We start from the raw sequence: 19,386 nt of genomic DNA, 5'->3' as shown, positions 1-19,386 counted from the left end.
TTCAGTTACTGTGTTCAACATCCCACCCTGGTGAGTCAATAACCGGTTGTGAGAGTGATGTACCTCAGGTCCCCTAAAGAAAAATAATGTAGCTTGTTTGTTGAATACATGCCTGTCTGCCAGTTCAGGTAGATATTCTACCTGTTGGCTGCATTTCTGATGAGGCCTGAAGCTGGTGTGGGAAGGAGGATGCAGAATACAGCATTGTTGTGGCCCCACACAAGGGCAGCAGAAGCAGAATGCTTTCTTTGATGGCTGACAGTCCCAGGAAGACAAGACTGGGTGTTATGTAGCTCCCTCAGTAGCAGATCAAGTGTTTCTAATCTTACTGTGTCTTCTGAAAGTTTTAAGCTAAACTGGTTTGGTTTTGATTTTTTGTGTGGTTTTACTTTGATCGATAGAAGGGCCAAATGCTGAGATAGTCTAAAGTGTCAAGGTAATCCTGTAAAACGTGGAAGTTTTGAAGTTAGGTGTCCTATTTCCTTGCACCTGTACAATTGGACAGCTATATACTGATATATGTAGCATCTATATACCTATATATATTTGATTATACAGACTGATTGCTCCATACTGTGTTTCTAAGTTTAAGTGGAAGTTTAAAGCATTTATCTTGCTACTGATTGCTCACTGTTTTCAAATCTTGTCTACCTCCATAAATGCTTTCTTAGAGACTTTTTATGTGGTGTTATACTTCTTAACACTAAAGGAATTTCCCAAAATTGCTGGGATAACAAAGATTACATTTGAGGGTATTAAGCTAACTAATCTGTGTCCTCATCTCTAATCTGGAGACAAATTCATCACAAGTTTCTCCTAAAGAAATGCTTATTTTCTGTGTTTAAAATGAAGCTATGAAATTTAATTTGTTTATGTCTCGATGGTAAATATTTAACTAAATTCTAGCTGATTGTTATATTTAGACTTTAAAGTAGGAAATGCCAATAAATGAAAATACTGATTTAGTAAACTGTAACAGAATACATACAGGAAGTAAACAAAGTACATTCCTAGTTACTTTTTCAGGTAATCTAATTGTGTTCACTACAATTTTAAAATTTCTAGCCCTTAATGCCAGGTTTTGTTGCCATCATAGCTGTGGGGTGGGTGGAAAAGCCAAACCAGAAATGAGCAGATCTAACTGTAAGCTACTTTGCATGTTGTCAATTGACTATAAATTGCAGCCGTCATTGACTCAGCAGAACAAGCTACATAATTCAGGTAAGAGACTTGCATATTGCTGTATCTGGCAACAGATCTTCACTGAATATCAATGTTTTTGTGAATCACTTCTGCCAGCTATTCAGTAACAGTGCTTCCATAGCTTTTTAATGAATCATGTTTAATATCATCTCTTATTTAATAACGTGTAAGATAAATGGAATGTTAACTTTTTTTTTTAAATATCATTCAGATATCTTCAGGTATTATTCATCAGTCTTAAAATAGCACGTCTTGTTTCCTTGGATTTTACTTTCATCTGAAGATTGGTGAGTCCCTAGTCTAAAAGGAAGACAATCCTAACACTTGCATTTTGTGCTTCGTGCGGGCAGTAAGGCAGCAGATAACTGTTTTATGTAACACTATTATGCAGCAGAAGTGTCAGTACTAAGCAACAAATACTGCAAGTATCTCTTCTTGAAGGGTTGTGTTGGTTTTGGTTTCTTGCTCTATAGTGATGTTTTGCTATGAAGTTTTTTTGCTATGTAACAGACTTTTCCTCAGACAATGTTTTTAGGTTGTTAGCGGTAGAAAGTTTTCAGACGATAACCCAACCTGTGTAAGTAGAAAAGGGAAAGATGACTGTCTACTATTTTCATTTTATAACAATCACCTCTGATTTTCTGCATGTATATTAATGTAAAATGGATGTTTGTTCATAATTTCAGCCTACCTACAGAAGTTCCTGTTTAAGATGCATGTGACTTTCTCTCTTGTCTAACAGCACGCTGTAAATTAATTCTTAACTCCTAGGATTTCTGTTGTGAGACCTATGTGCATTAGAAAAAGAGACATCACTGAATACAGAAGCATTTTGATAGAATATGTTGTGAAGATAGGTTCATATTGAGTAACATTTCTCTCTGTATTGAACATGGCAGGTGTGAGGTCATGAGAAAAACGTTAAAATATCCCCATATCCTTGTGAAGGATTAAGGGGATCCCATTTATGTTATGGAACCACAGTTGGAACATTTGAAGCTTTGCAAGGTTTTTGTGAGTATGGAATCTAGATGTTTGTAGTAACCTAGTTTAATGTTGAGGTGTGTGTTCCATTTTAGAGGCTGTAATATAACCTTAGACAGCAATGTATAGATGTGGAAGTGGATGGTGAATAAGAGAATTTTTGGACAGATTCTATGTAGGCAAGTATTGCTTGCAATCCGTGAGGATGGATCACAGTAATTCTGTAAAAATTAACTAGTTATTTAAAATTTATTTTTAAGTAACTATTAGGTAACAATCATTACAGTTATGCTGATATTTAGATGTTTAAATAATGATAATGGGAAGGCACTATAATGTAGCTTCCTATAAAACACTGCAAGATTATCTGTTTAATAAATATGTAAGTGTCATTTGAGTTGTTATGCCTGCTGTAATGCTGCTCTGAAGAGAGGGTATGTGGTTTTAGTAAGCCAGTCCGAGTTACAGGTTTCTAGCAGTGCCCCAACAACTGTGTGCAGACCCTTCTTAGTAAAATAATTTATAATTGGAACAATATTATTAGGACATGATTTTCTTCCTTTAATAAACAGATTATTTCATAATCGTCTATGAGTAGGATTGTATTTAGTATTTCGTATCTGTGTTTAATCTGCAGGTGAGTGCAGAAGCAGCATGAGGACCCAAAGAGATGTTAGGTTTAGCAGAAATTTGTCCTCTAAACTTTTTGTAAACCTTTTAATCTAGAATGGATGTAATACCTGACAGACATAAAATTAAGATTAAGGTCCATTCCCTGCACAAGTTTTCCCATCTGGTTAAGACAGTATAGTGAATGAGACATTAAATGAGTAGAGAGGAAAAAATAATTTGTCTTTGAAGGCTTTTTGGTATGGACAGGGAGTCTGTTACTGGAACTGTAGATTTAATTTTTTTCAGGGAGGAGAAGGGATGGAGAGAATGCCTCAGATGTTGGCCTACTTTGTTTATTGTCTGTAGAGGTGTAAGTTTTGATGGATTTGGAGCAAGCTAGACCTATGTGGAGTACATAAATGTAGATTCTCTTAATTTCTAAGGCTGAGGTGGAACCAGACTGCTGTTTCCTTTAGGAAGCGTTAGTGGCTTTATTTTCTTAAAATCTGTTACGAATTGCTTTAATCGGTGTTGCTGACTTGTGCTTTCCTGCTTTTTCAAATGGGACATTGTTTGCTCTATTAGCGCTCTTCCAACACCATTCTGAAATGACACAAATGCATTAAAAGTCTCTTCTGGAAAATTCTAGTAATGCCAAGTGTTGGTAAGTCCAGGTGAGTTTTTTCTGCTGCTCAGTATGAGTTGTTTGAACTATGTGTAATTATGCATTTCCAGGTTAAATGCAGAATCCAGTGGATGGCAAAAGCTACCGTAACCTCGTGGACAAGTTGTCCATCTGTACTGAGGCTCAGTGCATACAGCTGGCTAGGCCTTTCTGTGCCGACCCAGTGGTCACGTTTCATGTGTACCCAGAAACACCAAACCAGGTCACTTGCTCTGAAGATTTGTCGTTCCTTCCTTTCATGTCTGAGCATCTCATCGCGGAGAACTTCTACAGTGAGCCATGCACCTTTCGCTACCAAATGCCCCATTCCAATTACCGCAGAAGTGAGTACTCCTATGGGCCAGCTTTCATCAGAAAGAGGAATGAGAGGGAAAGACAGAGGGTTAAATGTGTCAATGAAGGCTATGCTAAACTGAGGCATCACCTACCTAAGGAGTACTTGGAGAAACGGCTCAGCAAAGTAGAGACGCTCCGTGCTGCAATAAAATACATTAGCTACCTACAGTCTGTTCTGTATGGTGATTCTGTGGTGGCAGAAAAAAATGTCACAGAGCCAAGCCAAGCACCTAAAGCAATTAACAAACAAAACCAGTTTTTGAAGACTACCTAAACTGTTCCAAACCAAGCAAAAGGTATCTTGTCTGGAAACCACTATATTATTAATGACGTGCATGTTCTAGGCACATCTTAGGACCAGATCATAGCACGCATCAGTGCCAGCCCACACAGAAGAGTTTTAATTTTGCAGATAGTAACTACACTTAGATATGAAAGAGACAACTAAGGAAATCTCATCTGAATGGCCTAAGTTAGTTAATTCAGGGAAATCCGAAAACATTTCTAAAATTGTCACAAAACCAAAAATGTAATATCTATACATATGAAGTAACTGTATGTATCATGACAACCTGTATGCTTTAAAATAAAATCTTTCCACTGATGAGACTGAGATTCTTCTCATTTTCTGTAATGTTACTGTTGGTTTTTTTAAAAGATTTTTTTATCTACTTGCCAGTGTTTCTTTTAAAAGGCCTTTTAAAATGTTCTCAGGAATATTGTTAGATGCCAACAGAAAGGATAACTTAACTTAGAAGGGGGAAAATAAAAAGAGGAGAGCAGCAGCTCTCTGAAACATGGTTATTGAACATAGGAAGAGCATAACGTCTTACAAGTGCTGTCCTGTCCTTTTCTTATTAATGAATATTTTAATCCCATTAAAAACTGTTGACTTAGCCTAATTTCTATTGAAAATTGGATTCTTCTTCAGCTGTCAGTGCCCTTAAAAATTACTAGGACTGCTCACATAATAAACAGTATAAAGAGAGTTGGCAAGGTCTTGACCTTGGGGAGAAAAAAAAAAAATAATCCTGCAACAGAAATTTTTTGGGGACTTTTCACTAATGATGGTTGAGAACTGGGGTGGTCATCCCCAATTTCGCAGTCTGCTCCTCTGTACTACTGAAGGTTTCTGCTAAGTGGTATAGAATAGATTTATGTGAAGATGGTGAAGAGTTTAGCTTGTAACTGGCAGAGTGTTCTTAACATCTGCTGTGTGTAAGGGAATTGTATTATTGATATTAAACAACAATTCTGCTGACAGCATGAGAGCAGGTGGTCTGGGGGTGCAGCAGAATGTACAGGAAATAGTTACAGATTCCCTAAGTGCTGTATGCTTGTCCCTAATTGCAGTCATCCCCTCTTAATAGCAACCAAGTATTCCTCCTCCCAAAACAAACAAAAAAAAATTAACATTTGTTAAGGAGAAAATGAAGATTAGGGATCACAGCAGAGATTAATAGGTGGATTTCTGCATTGTATTCTGGCCTGTTTTTGACATGCACTTTGCAGGAAAAGGGTAGAATTCATTAATTCTTCCCCTTTATTGTGAAAAGGGAAAGTTTGTGAAGCGATTTATCGACCTCAGTTTGTCAGCTTCAACCTTTCTGTCTGCATTTCAAACCAATTCGTTTGTCACACTCTGTTGTGGTGGGCATTTTTTTCTAAATCTAAACTGTAGCTTCATATCATGCTATTTTTTGCCCTGCAATAGTAGGCAGAAAGCCTAGAGGACACTACTCCCTCTTACACTCCCTTCTCTGCCCCGGCGGTCTTTCAATGCAATATCTAGATCGATGGGGAGCTGAAAATAGAGCAGATGCGTGGCAGACAAATGGTCCTCTCTCTAGTCACATTCCACCGCTTTCTAACCGGTAAGGTCAGGGCGTCCCATCCTGGTAGTAACAACTCTGGCAACGACCGTAGCAACTAGGAAACACTGGCAGCAAATGGCTTCCTGCGTCAAATGGGCGAAAGGGCAAGATTTCTGCATTGGGAGTAAATCCAAATTGACCAGATGTAGCATTAGCGATAGCTGGTAAGTATGAAACACTGCTGTCTCAAAGTCCTTGGAATTACCCAGGGGGAAAAAAAAAATCTCAAAGTGTTTTGGAATTGCGTTTGTTAGTGCCCTGCTTTATACAGAAATAGAGGGGACCTGGCTCTCAGCAGTAACAGCACTGAATGGGTTTAAAATGTGCTTTAATACAGAATTGATGGCTGCATTTCTTTGCAAAGTATTACTGATTCTGTCGTGTTTTGGTTTATAATAGGGGAGTTTGTGTAGTTGTGAAACAAGTGAATATATTGTGTTGATTTGCTGACTTAAAGACACATTTTTCAGCAGTTAATCCACTCTTCTTGCTGGGTTTGGTGTGCTAGTTTTCTGAAATTACGTATCTCTGGAAGTCCTCGTGAAAAAGACCCCCGTGTCACAAGATAAGAGACAAAATAACATTTGAATATAATATGAGTGCTTAGAATTTATTTTACAAAATACAGTTTAAGTGCCTACTTTACATGTTGTTGAATTCTCATGCAAATTTTACCCTAAGCATGCTAAATATTTCTAAGCAATATTAAAAAAAAAAAAAAGAATGGAAGCTTGTCTACTACATCTTGTCAGAGTACCAGCATCACGTCATCCATCTTACCATGACAGCCTCTGAATAGTTATCACTTGTCAAATCTGAGCGTCTCATTCTTTCTCATGGCAAGCCATAATCCTACTGTTACAAAACATGACAGGACAGCTGAAAGATCAAAATATTTCCTCTTAATACGTCCCTATAAATAAAACAAGTAACAGGCAACTGCAATGTAACATCACGTTCAAAACTGATCACGTTTACTCAGTCAGTTTACTCGGCTTGTAAAATAGGGAAGGTTTGGCTGGGACTGCGTACAAGAAAGCTTTAAAGGAGAGTGTAGGTATAAGGAGAGAGAGCTGGATATTGCGGAGGGAAACAAAAGTTGGAGGGAGGTGAAAGCTATTGCTCTCCTGGGGATTTTCACAGCATTTCTAGTTTCCTTGGGCGTTTCTGTCTCTCTGCCAGCTCAGGATTGATTTGGGTGCCTGAAGATCACTGAAGTCAGTGATACAGGTTCATCTGACCAAATGCCAGTCTGACTATTTTCAATTAATTCTTTTTAGTTAAAAATCATTAATAAAAGCTACCGAGTTCTTGAGGCACACTGGAAAGCATTTGCTCGTCTTGGAAAATGCCAGTACATCGTCTCTTTTCTACCAACAGATCACGACTGAGGCCTGGAGGTAGCTGCTTTTGCAGGAATGGCTCGTTCGGGGGGGTTCCTGCCTAGGGGTCACAGGTATTGCAGCGCGATGCCAGCCCTGGACAAGGTCTCGTGCCCCAGTGTCGTACCTACTGCCAGCCCCTGCCGCGGGAGCTCTGCTGTCGTGCATCCCGCCTGCATCGCCGAGCCCCTCACCCCCCAGAGGTAACGTCAATTTCTTGTTTGAGTCTGCGATCTGTTCTTTTTCATGATACCTAATAGGATAAAGCAGACTGGTGTGTCAGATTAATAAATTAGCAGCTTGAACATCATTTGAGCTTTCCCCTCCCCTGCACTGGCCGTTTTTTAGATGGTATTAACCAAAGTGATTTGCTACCCTGGAGATTACGAAAAGCAAAGCCCGCGTAAACCTCCTATCAAAGAAACATTCCTTTAATGTTATTTGGGTAAATAAAAGCATCTTGCGTTAGCAGCCATCTTCTGTGAAGTGTTTCTAATGCTTTGAGACGGGATTATTTTTCCTGTTCTGAACTGGAACCTGTCATAAACCAGCAACTGTGTTGTTTACTTTTCTACTTTTCTGTTCCCTGAATGCCCCAGTGTAAACCATCAGCTTCAGCGCTCTCGAGTGCACCTATGCTGTGCTCTGTGCTGGAAATGGATCCTTTCTCCTGATCTTAAGGGTTGTATTGGCTTGCCATGTAAACAGCAAAAGGTAATGCTGGCCCCGGATTCCAGTGTACTCCTGGCTCACTTCGTCTAAACCCCAAACCAAAGAAATCTGGGTAAAAACAGGCACTGATGGTTTTTTTTCCCCAAGAGCAAGGAACTTTCCCAGCACAAGCAAGTTTTCTGTTTCTTCCCACATGCTTTGGCCTGTGGAAGTGCTACAAAATGAGGTGCAGTGATCCAGTTCTTAAATCTTACAAGATAATTTTTTTTTTTTGTGACCTACAGGAGCTGTTTCTCCCAGTGCTGACTCATTTTCTTTTCTTCAAGGTGCCAATGGATTAGCCACTGTCTCCCCTCCCCTGGCCCAGCGTGGAAGAGGCTGAGCACATCGGGGAGATCCCTGGGCTTAGACAACAATGTCCCTGTGCTGGTCAGAGGGGAACGAGATGGATTTTATTACCGTGGTACAGTAAAAGAGGAGATAGAGGTGAGTGTCGGTTGCTGTGCAGTAGTCGTGGGTATGTATAACAGGGTGTCCAGCCCACCAGCAGTACTCATGCACCACCTGAATTTTGTGTAGGCGTTTTGATTTCAGCTGATGCACGAATTAGAGAACAGATCACCAGGACAGTTGATGCTCATGGTTATGTTGATTTGTAAAGGTCCTGATGTGCCCGATTCCAGGCTGTGCTCACATCCTGCTGCCTGGCACGCTGGGTGAGCCTCTTGGACGCAGCACAGCCTCAGGCACCAATAAACTAATAATGATCAGATCCTTGCTCTGCTCAGCCTTCTGTACTGAGGCCATTTCTAGGAGAAAGCAGGCGTGTTTCAGGGATCCTCATCTTGTGCAGGAGATGGGTGCCCCCCAAACTGCCAGTTCCTGGTGAAAGCAGTGTTGTTGTGCACCTTGCAAGAGCAGGCCCTCTGCTTCTGCTGGCGCTGGGCGCTGTTGTGAGCAGTGTACCCGCTACTGTTTTGTGTACACACTGAACCATCAATAGCACAGGAAAAGCCTTCGTGTTTTATGTACACACTTCCAGCTTGAGTCAGCTACAGACCAATGGCTCGGTGTCTTTTCAGAAATATTAGTGAAAGCGTCAATTCATTAGTTTGTTAGCACTTCAAACTTAACAGAAAAAAGAGCCTATTCTTTCTCAAGAACAGGGAAGTACCTCGTTTCACTGTTGATGGAAAGCCTCTTGACAGGCCTTAATTCAAAAGAAAATAAAAATTCCCAACAACCCCCTCCAAGAAGCAGAGTTAGTGTTATATGTAATGAGGAAGGACTTGGGCATGACTGAAGAACAGGTCTGAATGGCTTCAGTGTCCCTTGTTATCTGGTGCACACAGCGTGGTGTTTGAAATCTAGTTGTGCTCTACCTGTAGCTTTTTCTCTTGGGGAAGAACATACAGGTCCTAACGACACTGAATCTGTACATGTGCTTCACGCAGCCTGCTTTTTGGTGAGCCTTATGGAGGTTTTTCTGGCTGTCTCAATGCCGGACTAACACCACACACTATTTAACACCTGTTCAGGCTTGCTTAGTGTTTTGACCTAGCCACAGAATGGCCTCCTGGTGAAGGTTACATCACCTGAGATATTACAGACTGTTTTTCGGAGAAACTATTATTTTGTTCCTGGTAATAGAGTGAAAGAGGTGTGTTCCTGGTAGAGTTTGCCAAACCACTTGTGTCACATGCAAGGCATCCAGTGTGTGTGCAAAAAACAGCCAAGGATGATATCCTGGAATATGTGAACGGGATGAAGCACTCCTTACTCCCTGGAGACAAAGTGCTGGCACCCTGGGAGCCAGATATGGCCAGGTACGGCCCAGGAACTGTCCTCACGGGCATTGAGACAAGGGACCCCTTACGAGGTAAGAAAGATGCTGCCCTCTTTTTCCTTGCCTTGCTCTGGAACATGAGCGAGACTGTCAGGATAAACTCTTGTCATGGTGCTACTGCCAGAGAAACACCAGTGCACAGGCTACAGTTTAGCGTTGCTTAAAGCTTGCAGGAGCTGATGGGACTTGGTGATGAATATCTGCGTGTAGCCTCACCAGTCTGACCCTAAGGAAGTTGTGACCCATAAAAAGGTCATCTTCTGTGTTTGTGGATGTGCTATTTCCCGTCTGCTCGGACAAGGCTGTGTCTGCCATGTGAAAGATGGTGGCCTTTTCCTGAGGGATACAAGTGAGACAGCTCTCAGGAAGCACCCATCCATGCTTGAATGCTCACATTTGTACCCAGTGGTACATCTGGCGGTGATTTTATCGCCCAGACATAGGAGATTTCAATAGCTCGTTCATTTTTCCTGTGTCTGACAGTCAAGCTCCACTGACTTACCAAAATACTATTCTCAGAGCGTTACTGCTAACTTTGGCAGTAACAACAAAAGTTACTTGGTCAACATTTCTTGTTCATCTGATGACAAATTGGGAGGAAAGATGCTGCCAGAGCTTTTGTCACCGTGACAGTGCCCTAGCTGCCCACTCCACGCTCCGTGACATTATGGTGAGGTGTTACAGAGAGGGGTGACACTTGATCCTACTCCTTGACAGGAATAGAAAGTACATAAGGCTGCAAAGCCTGATCTGTGTGTGTGCACTGCCCAGCGGCTTATGGCTGCTTACCTTTTCTCTCAACAGCCTCGGAAGATGAAGAAATTATGGTCCAGTTCTGGAATGACAAGAAAGTGAAACTCCCACGAGGTGTGGCTCTGTGGATCCTTCCTGGCCTGTGGGAGAGGATCGTAGAGATGATCCACGTGCCCTTCACCAGCAGGGTGAAGCCCAGAGAAAGTCCAGACACTAACTCTTGTATTTTTTCCTGCAGTCCTAAAACAGTCCTGATTCCTGTTTGTGCTGTACATAGCCTTGCCAAGCACTGCTTGCTCTGCTCACCCTGCTGGCCTCATTTCCACTGTCACTGTGATGGTATATGCTGTTCATCAGCATATGTAAGGTGCATCTGCTGCTGCCATCCCCATGTTGATGCCTGGTGGCCTCTTCCATCCAGGTCTCTGGTCTTTCAGAGTGAAACTGAAGCAGCAGAGTCCAGCAGCAAGCCCTCTCCATGTCTTCTAGAACTGGAAGGCCCAAAAGAAGCAGCAGCAGCAGCTGTGGCAGCCTCTTCCCCCTCTTCTGATTCAGAGTGGGATCTGGAGCAGTTCCCCACTAAGAGTACTGTGGTGGACAGTGCTGTTAACACAGGCTCCAGCTCTCTCGAGAAGCCCAGGCTAAAGGATTCTGCAAGACCTGAGTGGAAATACTGGAAAAGAAGCCACCACAAGTCCCATCCCAGTAATTCAGGTACCTTTAACACCCCCACAGGGAAGCATCAGCCAGAGGGAAAAAAACCAAATGTGTTCTGGGCCTCCTTCATCTGGGCAGTCACTTTGCCTGTAGTTTATCAGTGTAAACACTATCATTTTGCATATCAATGCAATCTGATACAATACTTGCCCCCTCCCCAACGTTTCTGCTGCCTCATCTTGCATGCTAGCTCTTCTGTTGGCAACTCATCCAACAGAAAATTACCAGAACAATGAATTTAATTTGGAAGCACGGATAGCCCTCTCTGAGTTTGTTCCCCATCGTTTTCCTATGCTTTTTATGATGCTAACATCTTCATTAACTTTTGTAGCTAGTCCATGCAGAATAACCTGAAAGAATTCCTTTCAGGCTTCAAGTGCATTTTCTACTCTTCTGAAATGAATGTTTCTCCATTTCAGTTCTGGTTTCACTCTTAGATACACTTCTGCTCCTTCCCAGGACTCGGCAGTCGCAGCAGCACATGTACAAAGGGCAAGCCAAAATCCAAAGCCATCTCCGCTGGGAACTTGTCCCGTGTTGCCCCGACTAATCGGAGTGCAATGTTTGAAACCATCGAGCAGTCTCCTGGAGGACAACTCACAATGAAAGAAATCTTAAGAAACCAAGATTTCAAGCCGTCATTGGGGGTAAGGTAATCTGTATTAATACCATATTTATGTAAGCACGTGGTTTGTTTGAATGGAAGAAATATTCTTGTTAATGGTCTGGATGTTGGCTAGAAAAATATATTGTTTCTCACTTAACTGCTTGCTAAGGCCATCCACCAGTTTTGTGATAGGCAGGAAACTTCTCCACTAACTAAAACCAAACCAAAACAAAAATCCCAAAACTCTATGGAAGGGCTGAAGCTACTCAGTAAAATGGAATTTTATATTCAATACGGAATATTATGGAATTTTATTTTATAGTCAATATGGAATTTTATATTCAATATTCAATAATGCAGATTTCAATTCAGAAACCTGCTAAATGCCCATTGACATCAACCCAATGAAGTCCTATGGAAGTAGGGACCTACATGAGTGGCCCTGGAAATGGACAGATGTGACTGTCAGCAGCAGTAAAACAAAAGAAAAGATTCAATCTGGAAAGGTGCTGGGTTCTGCTAGTCAAACTCTGATAGTCACGATCTCTGTCTCTGAAAGACAAAAGCAGATTTTTTAGTAAACAGTCTTTATGGAGTATCTTCTATTTCCTCACAAGAAGCAAGCAGTTTAAATAGTGGATCCCTACCCTGAAGCTAGGGGATACAGAACAAGCAAACTGTGTCACAGTTACGAACAAGGACAACACCCTGATTTTTAGGCCTGGTTTCTGTTGGCCATGGTCCCCTCCTGCTTTAGAAAAACTGGGGAAAAAAAAAAATCAGAACATGAATGCCAAAAAAAGCAAGCACAGAAAAGAGGAAGAAAAGAGCTCGCAGGAAGAAGGGGAGGATGAAAGAGAATGGCAGGATGAACAGAAACACTGTTCTGCACAAGAGCATGGGGGTATAATTAATGAATTATGTATCAGATATCAAATATTAGCTCCTCCATACCTTCATGCTTTTGCTACTGTGAGCTGACTGCGGAGTAAGACTTTGAACGTGCTAAACTTGCATGATTTTCTTTAGGAGAAGATTAATCTGTTAATGACACGTCTCAGTGAACAGAGAATATACTGGAATGTATCTTGTGTTCTCACAGTTATATGCATTAATTTTAAGCAGATGCTTAACAATTTATTAACTGTATGGTTCCTACTTTATTATTTAAATAATCATAATTACACACCTATGTAATTAATTTCCTAGGGATTTTTAGGCCAGTATGGAGCTCCAGGCAGACAGGCTCTATGTTAGCAAGTGTCACAGCTGCACACTGAAGTGACATGCTTTTGGTAAAACTAAAAAGAAACCAGAGTGTTTTCATTCTAGCCCCAAACAGGCAGCATGAATCACAGTAGTGGACGCAATGTGGCAATAGAGAGTATAACGACATGCTTTTATTCCTGTAAAATAGCCCTTGGTGTTTTTAAACCCAGAAGATACACTGCTACTCCTTGAAGTAGCTGAAGCAGTTTTATCTTAGAATACAGACTGTGTCAGAAGTAACTTGGAACAAACAAGTGAAGCTGGAGAGCAGGCTTCCCAGAGGTGCTCTCTGTGGGACTAATGTCTTCCCACTGCAGACACCAAAAATCCTTGATCAAAGTTTTTGATCAAAGCCTAACAGCTTCTGAAAATACTTTAGTCTTATTGTACGCTTGTGTGTTTCAGTGGTAAAGTTTGTACTATACAGAAATGATACCATTATTATAGGTACCTCTGCCTCATGTAGCTTTCTTACAGCCAAGAAAGCAGCAGTTACAAAGACACTGATGCTTTTTTTAGACTAGACTTCCAAGGGATTTGTTTTCTGTCCTCCAGGAAGGTTTTCCAGCATCAGAAAAACAAAGATATAAACCAGCAAGAAATAAAACAGAGTCAGATGATAAACATAAAGCGACTTGCATAGGAGACAACAAACTTGATGATATAGATTGTGTCAGAAGAGGACAGACAGAAAAAACAGCAAAGCACTCAGTCGCAACAAAGCAGAGAGAGGCATGATCAAACAGAATTCAATAAATGTACAACTGATAAAGTTCAGGAGCTGAAATTTCAGGTAAACGGCTTATACTCTATCAGTGTTACATTTATTAAGCAAATCAAGTTCTGATTTAGGCACTGTCTCTGTAGAATATCTTTATGGATAACTGTATAATTTTAATAACTGAGAAACTCTAATTCCACCCATGTTGAATTTCAGCAGCCCCATTCTTTACTCCAAGGTGTTATATTAAATTCTAATTATTTGGACTTCACTTTGCAATTCTGGAGAGATCAGGTGAACTAGTATGAGCACTAAAAGCCTGAACAGATGCACAGCAACGGTCTAATAAACCTCCAATTTATCAACAGTTCTCTGGAGTCAGCCAGAGGAATTCAGCATAGCAATTTCTTTTTGTAGAAAGCCAGAAGGAATGGAGAAACAATACAAGCTGACAGCTGGAAATATTTTTTTTCAGGATTAAAGCAGAAGAGAAAGTAGCCAGAGAGTAAAGGACCTGCTGCTGTAGATATAAACAACAAAATGCTTAGAGATGCAGCATTCGAGTGACTGAATTCTATATTCCCATGAAAATTAACTGAAACCTTAATACCATCAGCTACAAAAAGATTACAGATACATATATAGGTCATGTCACTAATTCTAACAGTGGAATCTGATCCTTCGTGTGAGTTAAGCATCCAGGGAGTCTTGTTAGAGGGACTGCTCATTTTTAAAGTGTATGGCCATAAGCTGCAGCATGCCATTGTTCAGCAGTATTTTTCCCATGTAGGAGGCAGGAGACAATTCAGGGTACCCTACTGCTTACTGAAAAAGGCAGCTAACTGGTGTTTAGCCTAGGTAAGAGCCTGCAAGTAGACAGGACTTGAAGTGTCAATAGTTTATGTGCCTATACTAACATCTGACACATATTCAAGCACCTTCCTGAGCTGGGGTCCTAGATAGTGAATTTCATTTGCTTTTTATTTCTTTATCAGAATAATAAAAGTACAGATAGGAGAGATGCATTGTGAGCCAGTTGCTCTAAAATCAGTGCCAGCCCATAGAAGGTAATGTACATCCATATTGATACCACATGGATTATACTCTCTGTGGTCAGGAATGTGACATGGACATTCTGTCTGAGGATACTATAAAAGAAGCTGTCATCACGAAGACTAAATTATGTATTTTATTCCACTGTATCTTTAATTGTTTAAAGCATGAGAACCTGGAATTACAGTGTCACATAATCGGATTTAAGGCACACAATGTACAAATATTTATAAAATCAGTGCACAAAGTGGGCCGCATATAATTGCATTAAGTAGAAAATAAATATACAAACCATAAAAATGGAGTTCCAAAGAGGAGGATACTATTAAAGTGCTAGCAAGAAAAAGATATACATAGTTCATTAGATGCATTAAAACAGCATCGTATTTTATTCCTGTGATTGCCAAGAAAAAACAAACATCATAGAACAAAAGTTAAATCAACACTTTGTCCTGCGTTGACATCCACCACGTGGGTTTGTTGCACCATGTCCTCTGAGGTTGCTGTGACAGAATAGGTGCCAGGAGAAACTTCAATGTAGATGTCTTCGAAAGCTTGTCTGCTCTTTAGTGGGGGGGGGACAGGGGAGTTTCATTACTGTTTAGTCATCTTAGATTTCCCACAAAAATAAAAATTTTGCATTTGGGTGAAAAAATTACATTTCAGCTGCTCTATAAACCTACTAAGATTTTTCAAAATACACAAGCAGCATGGACAAAACTGTAAAATGTTTCTGTCAATACAAAAATTAGCAAGTGCCATACTCAAAATATTTCATTTCATGTTTCGATCAATGGAAATAATCAACATGCTGTAATCTCTGCCTCACAAAACCGAAAGTTACCAACCTAAACAGTTTTAAACTTAGACCTGGAAAACATCCATACAACAAGGGTGCTCCCACTAATTTGTACTGTGGTACAGGTTCCATGTTTCTTTCTCATCTTTTGTGGCTTAGAAGTTCCCGAAATTGATTTGGTGAGGTGTTAGGCTTTGAAAAATTTAAAAAAAAAAAGTTTTCTTCTTCTTGAGGAACAGGAGTCTTCAGAGAGACTGTATGAGGGCCAAGCATAACTGGCTAAGCAACTGCTGAATGCCTTTCCTCAGCACAGGGAAAGTGTCAGGAGCACAAATGAGGTGAGACTGGAGAACTGCTGAGTTATTGGTGCTGATACAATTCATGAGAGCCTAAAGATTAATCACAGTGTTTGACATTCTGTAGCAGTCCAAAATATAAAGTAGACTCTTAACCAGTTACATGCCAGAATGCCACAATCTGGTTTACAATTAATTGTGCAAGTCTCTGTATGCCCATTCTACTGCCCACCAATACATACATTAGGATTGTGAATGCACCACTAGTTAATCTTCTCTGCCATCGCAAAGTCTCCACACGTGATCACAAATTTTAACCAGCTTGATGCAAAATGATAAAGAAATGCTATACCTCAATTTAAAACCAAAGTATTCTATAAACTTACACATTGCTGGGAAGTTTGAGCTTGACTGGGTGCTACAGAGGCTTCGGTCCTCTGGAAAGAAAAAGATACGGTTTTCTAATGATAAAACACAAAAGGCAAATTCAGCCCCTGAGAGAGGGGATGGTTTATATCCATGAAATTTTCGCCTGTGCAGAAGGACTGATATGACACTGATTGGTGCCACCAGAAGTTACTCTGCCTCCCCCGCCAACAGAAGGCTCAGATCAGTCCAGAGGGTTCATAAGCCCATGATGTCACACCACATGCATGAGTGTAAGTGTGTGTCACAGACACTAGATGGGTAACAACTGTCCCATGGGGAAGGGAAGGATTAGCCTTAATCAAAACCAAAACCACCTACTTACCTCTTTGGAGGACTCCAGCTCTCTTTCCCCTGCTTGCCTGCCGTGGTATCTGCAGATGTGTTTGATTTCATGCTCTTTGCATCTACAGGCTGCCATGAAGCTATAGTACTTCTGGACAACAACAGAAAGAGAAGATTATGTGGAGAAGCATCAAAGCCACGCTCACAACTACTGCAGATTTACAGTTAAAAGTGGAACTGCATAGCTACTGACCTTCTGTATTAATTGGCTGGTTTGTTCTTGTGTGAGGATGAAAACAATGCCTGGATGTCCACAGGACATCTTCTTTCTGGTACAAAACCGTCAGCCATTATTTTAGATGCCTGTCTCCCGACACAATACATAGGCACTCTCTGACACCTCAGAACTGAATTCATGAAAATATCAGAAGGAATGCTCTGGAAACATCTACCTGATCAGACTGTTCAAGAAAAGCTCTGGTGGAAGAAGGCATAGTTTATGGGTCCTTAACAGGATGTATATGCAAGCTAGGTGCTTTGCAACCTAGCCAGTGAAGACTGGTTCTGCAGGACATGTGCAGGAGCAATGCTCTAAAAGCAGAACATGTTAATACTGAAAAATGAGTTTGTGAAGAAGCTAAAACATCTTCAAGGCTGGTACCAGTAGCATAGCGGTTTTGAGAATTGTATTTAAGTCCACAGCAGCCTCTTTCTGGCACCACAGTAAAGGTACTTGAATCTTCCCTGCTGCAAATTAAATATTTGAGTACAGCTCTGCTGCCATCTGTTGTCACCAGAGAACTCCTCCTAGGGTTACCTTTTAGATCACAGAGACCTAAAAGTTCCAAAATATCTATTTTATTTCACTTATATTTTCCTTGTCTCTGACTGTCAAGACTAAACTTAACAAAACCAAGGCCAATAGCAATTATTATTTCCAAATCTACTGCTGTGCTTTATTCCTTGAGATTATGCACACACCAACAGATTTGGTTGCTTGTATTGTGGTTTACTGTGGAGCTATGTCCCAAAATACATCAAATACTGTGACCTATTGCATAATGCTTCACAGAGCATCTCTGTATCACAGGTGAGCTGGATTCTTTTACATGACATCACAGAGCAAGGAAATGAAATTAAACTTTTGATAAGAGATGTGGGTAAACTTTGGTCCCTTAGTAACTCTGAACAGCTCACCTTAAATCACAATTTTAATCATTTGCATTCAAGTACCTAAATGGTTATGTTCGGTTGTGGATTTTTATTTGCACTTTGTAAATTTTATCCATAACCTTGTCGGTCTAAGAATTCACCTCTCTCCCCATTTTATGACTCTTTTTCTCTACAGAAGGTGACTGCAGCAGTACTGTCTTGGCTGATGCATAAAGGTGGAAGTCGTCCACTGCTTATTCCAACTCTAATACTCCTAACAGGGCATAGGATGAGTCTCTATACACCATTATATTTTTGTTTTGTCTTGTGTAAAACTCTGTTCTGCCTGAGTTGTTTTAGGATTAACTTGTTACTATGTATGTAGTGCTTTGAAACGATAAAGGAGTTGCTTAAGAGCTAATCATCTGGTCTGTGTTGAACAACTGTTTTCTCTAATTTAATTGAAGACTTAGCGTCTGTTATTAACTCTGCAGACAATGAGCTTCCTGCTGCATTACGATAACAGATCCCAAAGGGCATAGACGATGTAAACCGTGACGGAGTTTTCAGAGTCTTTAATGCAGTAGCTGGACCGCAGGGCTGCCTTCACAAGGACGAGCTGGCAGAGACAGGCTCCTGGTCCATGTACCCAGAAGAGTAATGACACCCGGCAGCCAGAGCCAACATGAAAGCAGTGGAGCTGTGCATCTGTATGCCATACCTCTCAGTTTCTACTCATCACCAATACAGACCCAGTGCTGCTCAGAACAGAGCCCACACTCCTTATCCAGTAGCGACATCCCAAGTTGAGTTTGCTTAAACGATACTGGGGAGGTTAACTCTAAATTCAGAGTGAATGCATACAAAGCAATCTCCTTACTCACGATTCAAACTCTCCCTTACTTCTGCCACCCAGAACACACTGACTCTACCAGCCAGCATGAGCGGTTCGTGTTGGCATGATGAAAACAAAGGCTTACTCTCTTGTAAAGCCACTCCACCACAGAGGTGCCCCACAGCACTGGAAATGACTCTGTACATTGTGACACGTGACAAGCCTGGGCAGTGGCTGACACAATGTGATTTGTGATGTCATCTGATATTTCTGTCTAACGATACTGCCTCTCCACCAAGAAGTGGAGAAACCCTTTGCTAAAATTTGTACCAATCTACTGGTACTCTCTTTGGAAAATGCTGATAGTGGTGTTTATCAACTAAGGTGGTACCAGTTGGTCTGGACAACACCGGTGAAACCTACCATGTAACCTACCACGTGATGGCGAATGCCCGATATCGATGCTGACATCACAGGCTCGGTGGCTAAGCTCTTGCCATGCAATGAGCAACACTGAAGTCTAATTTTTGCAGTTTTAGCAGAAATAGTGCAAACAGGCCTCTGCCAAGCACATCGTAAACATTCCCTTTCGCACAGGTAAAACCTCACCTCACATTCCTTTGTGGCTTGGTTCATCAAGTTCACAATTGAAGCAAATGCTGCACTGAGACGTTCTGAGTCTTCTTCCTGCAATTAAAGACATTTTTTGTAACCCATAATGTGGTGCTCGTTGCTTAGTGGTAGAAAGTGTCTGGTGATTAAATAGCAAAATACTCTCTAGTGCTGGAGGCTGTCGCTGGGGTGAAACAAGTCACGTCTGGCCCACCACGGTGGTGCTCAGTCGGAATGCAGCGCGCACAGCGGCCTTCCAACGCGCCC

The 19,386-nt window shown here is 41.1% G+C and overlaps 2 protein-coding genes across 2 annotated transcripts; both read left to right on the top strand.

Annotated features, from left to right (window-relative positions):
* Positions 1 to 3,539: 3,539 nt before the first annotated feature.
* Positions 3,540 to 4,094, top strand: ASCL3 (achaete-scute family bHLH transcription factor 3). Its single transcript, XM_009700529.1, has one exon. The coding sequence runs from the start codon at positions 3,540 to 3,542 to the stop codon at positions 4,092 to 4,094; it is 555 nt and encodes a 184-aa protein (XP_009698831.1).
* Positions 4,095 to 7,112: 3,018 nt separating this feature from the next.
* LOC104156927 (chromosome unknown open reading frame, human C11orf16) lies at positions 7,113 to 13,725 on the top strand. Its single transcript, XM_009700527.1, is given in 8 exon segments — positions 7,113 to 7,279; positions 8,075 to 8,240; positions 9,399 to 9,627; positions 10,399 to 11,061; positions 11,255 to 11,314; positions 11,521 to 11,711; positions 13,496 to 13,627; positions 13,630 to 13,725. Coding segments are annotated over 8 exon segments (1,704 nt in total).
* The last annotated feature ends 5,661 nt before the right edge of the window (positions 13,726 to 19,386 follow it).

Source organism: Cariama cristata, unplaced genomic scaffold (assembly GCF_000690535.1).
Source record: "Cariama cristata isolate BGI_N322 unplaced genomic scaffold, ASM69053v1 scaffold30995, whole genome shotgun sequence".
Lineage (NCBI taxonomy): Eukaryota > Metazoa > Chordata > Aves > Cariamiformes > Cariamidae > Cariama > Cariama cristata.
The sequence above is the reverse complement of the archived record's forward strand: the minus strand, read 5'-3'. Positions and strand labels throughout refer to the sequence as shown.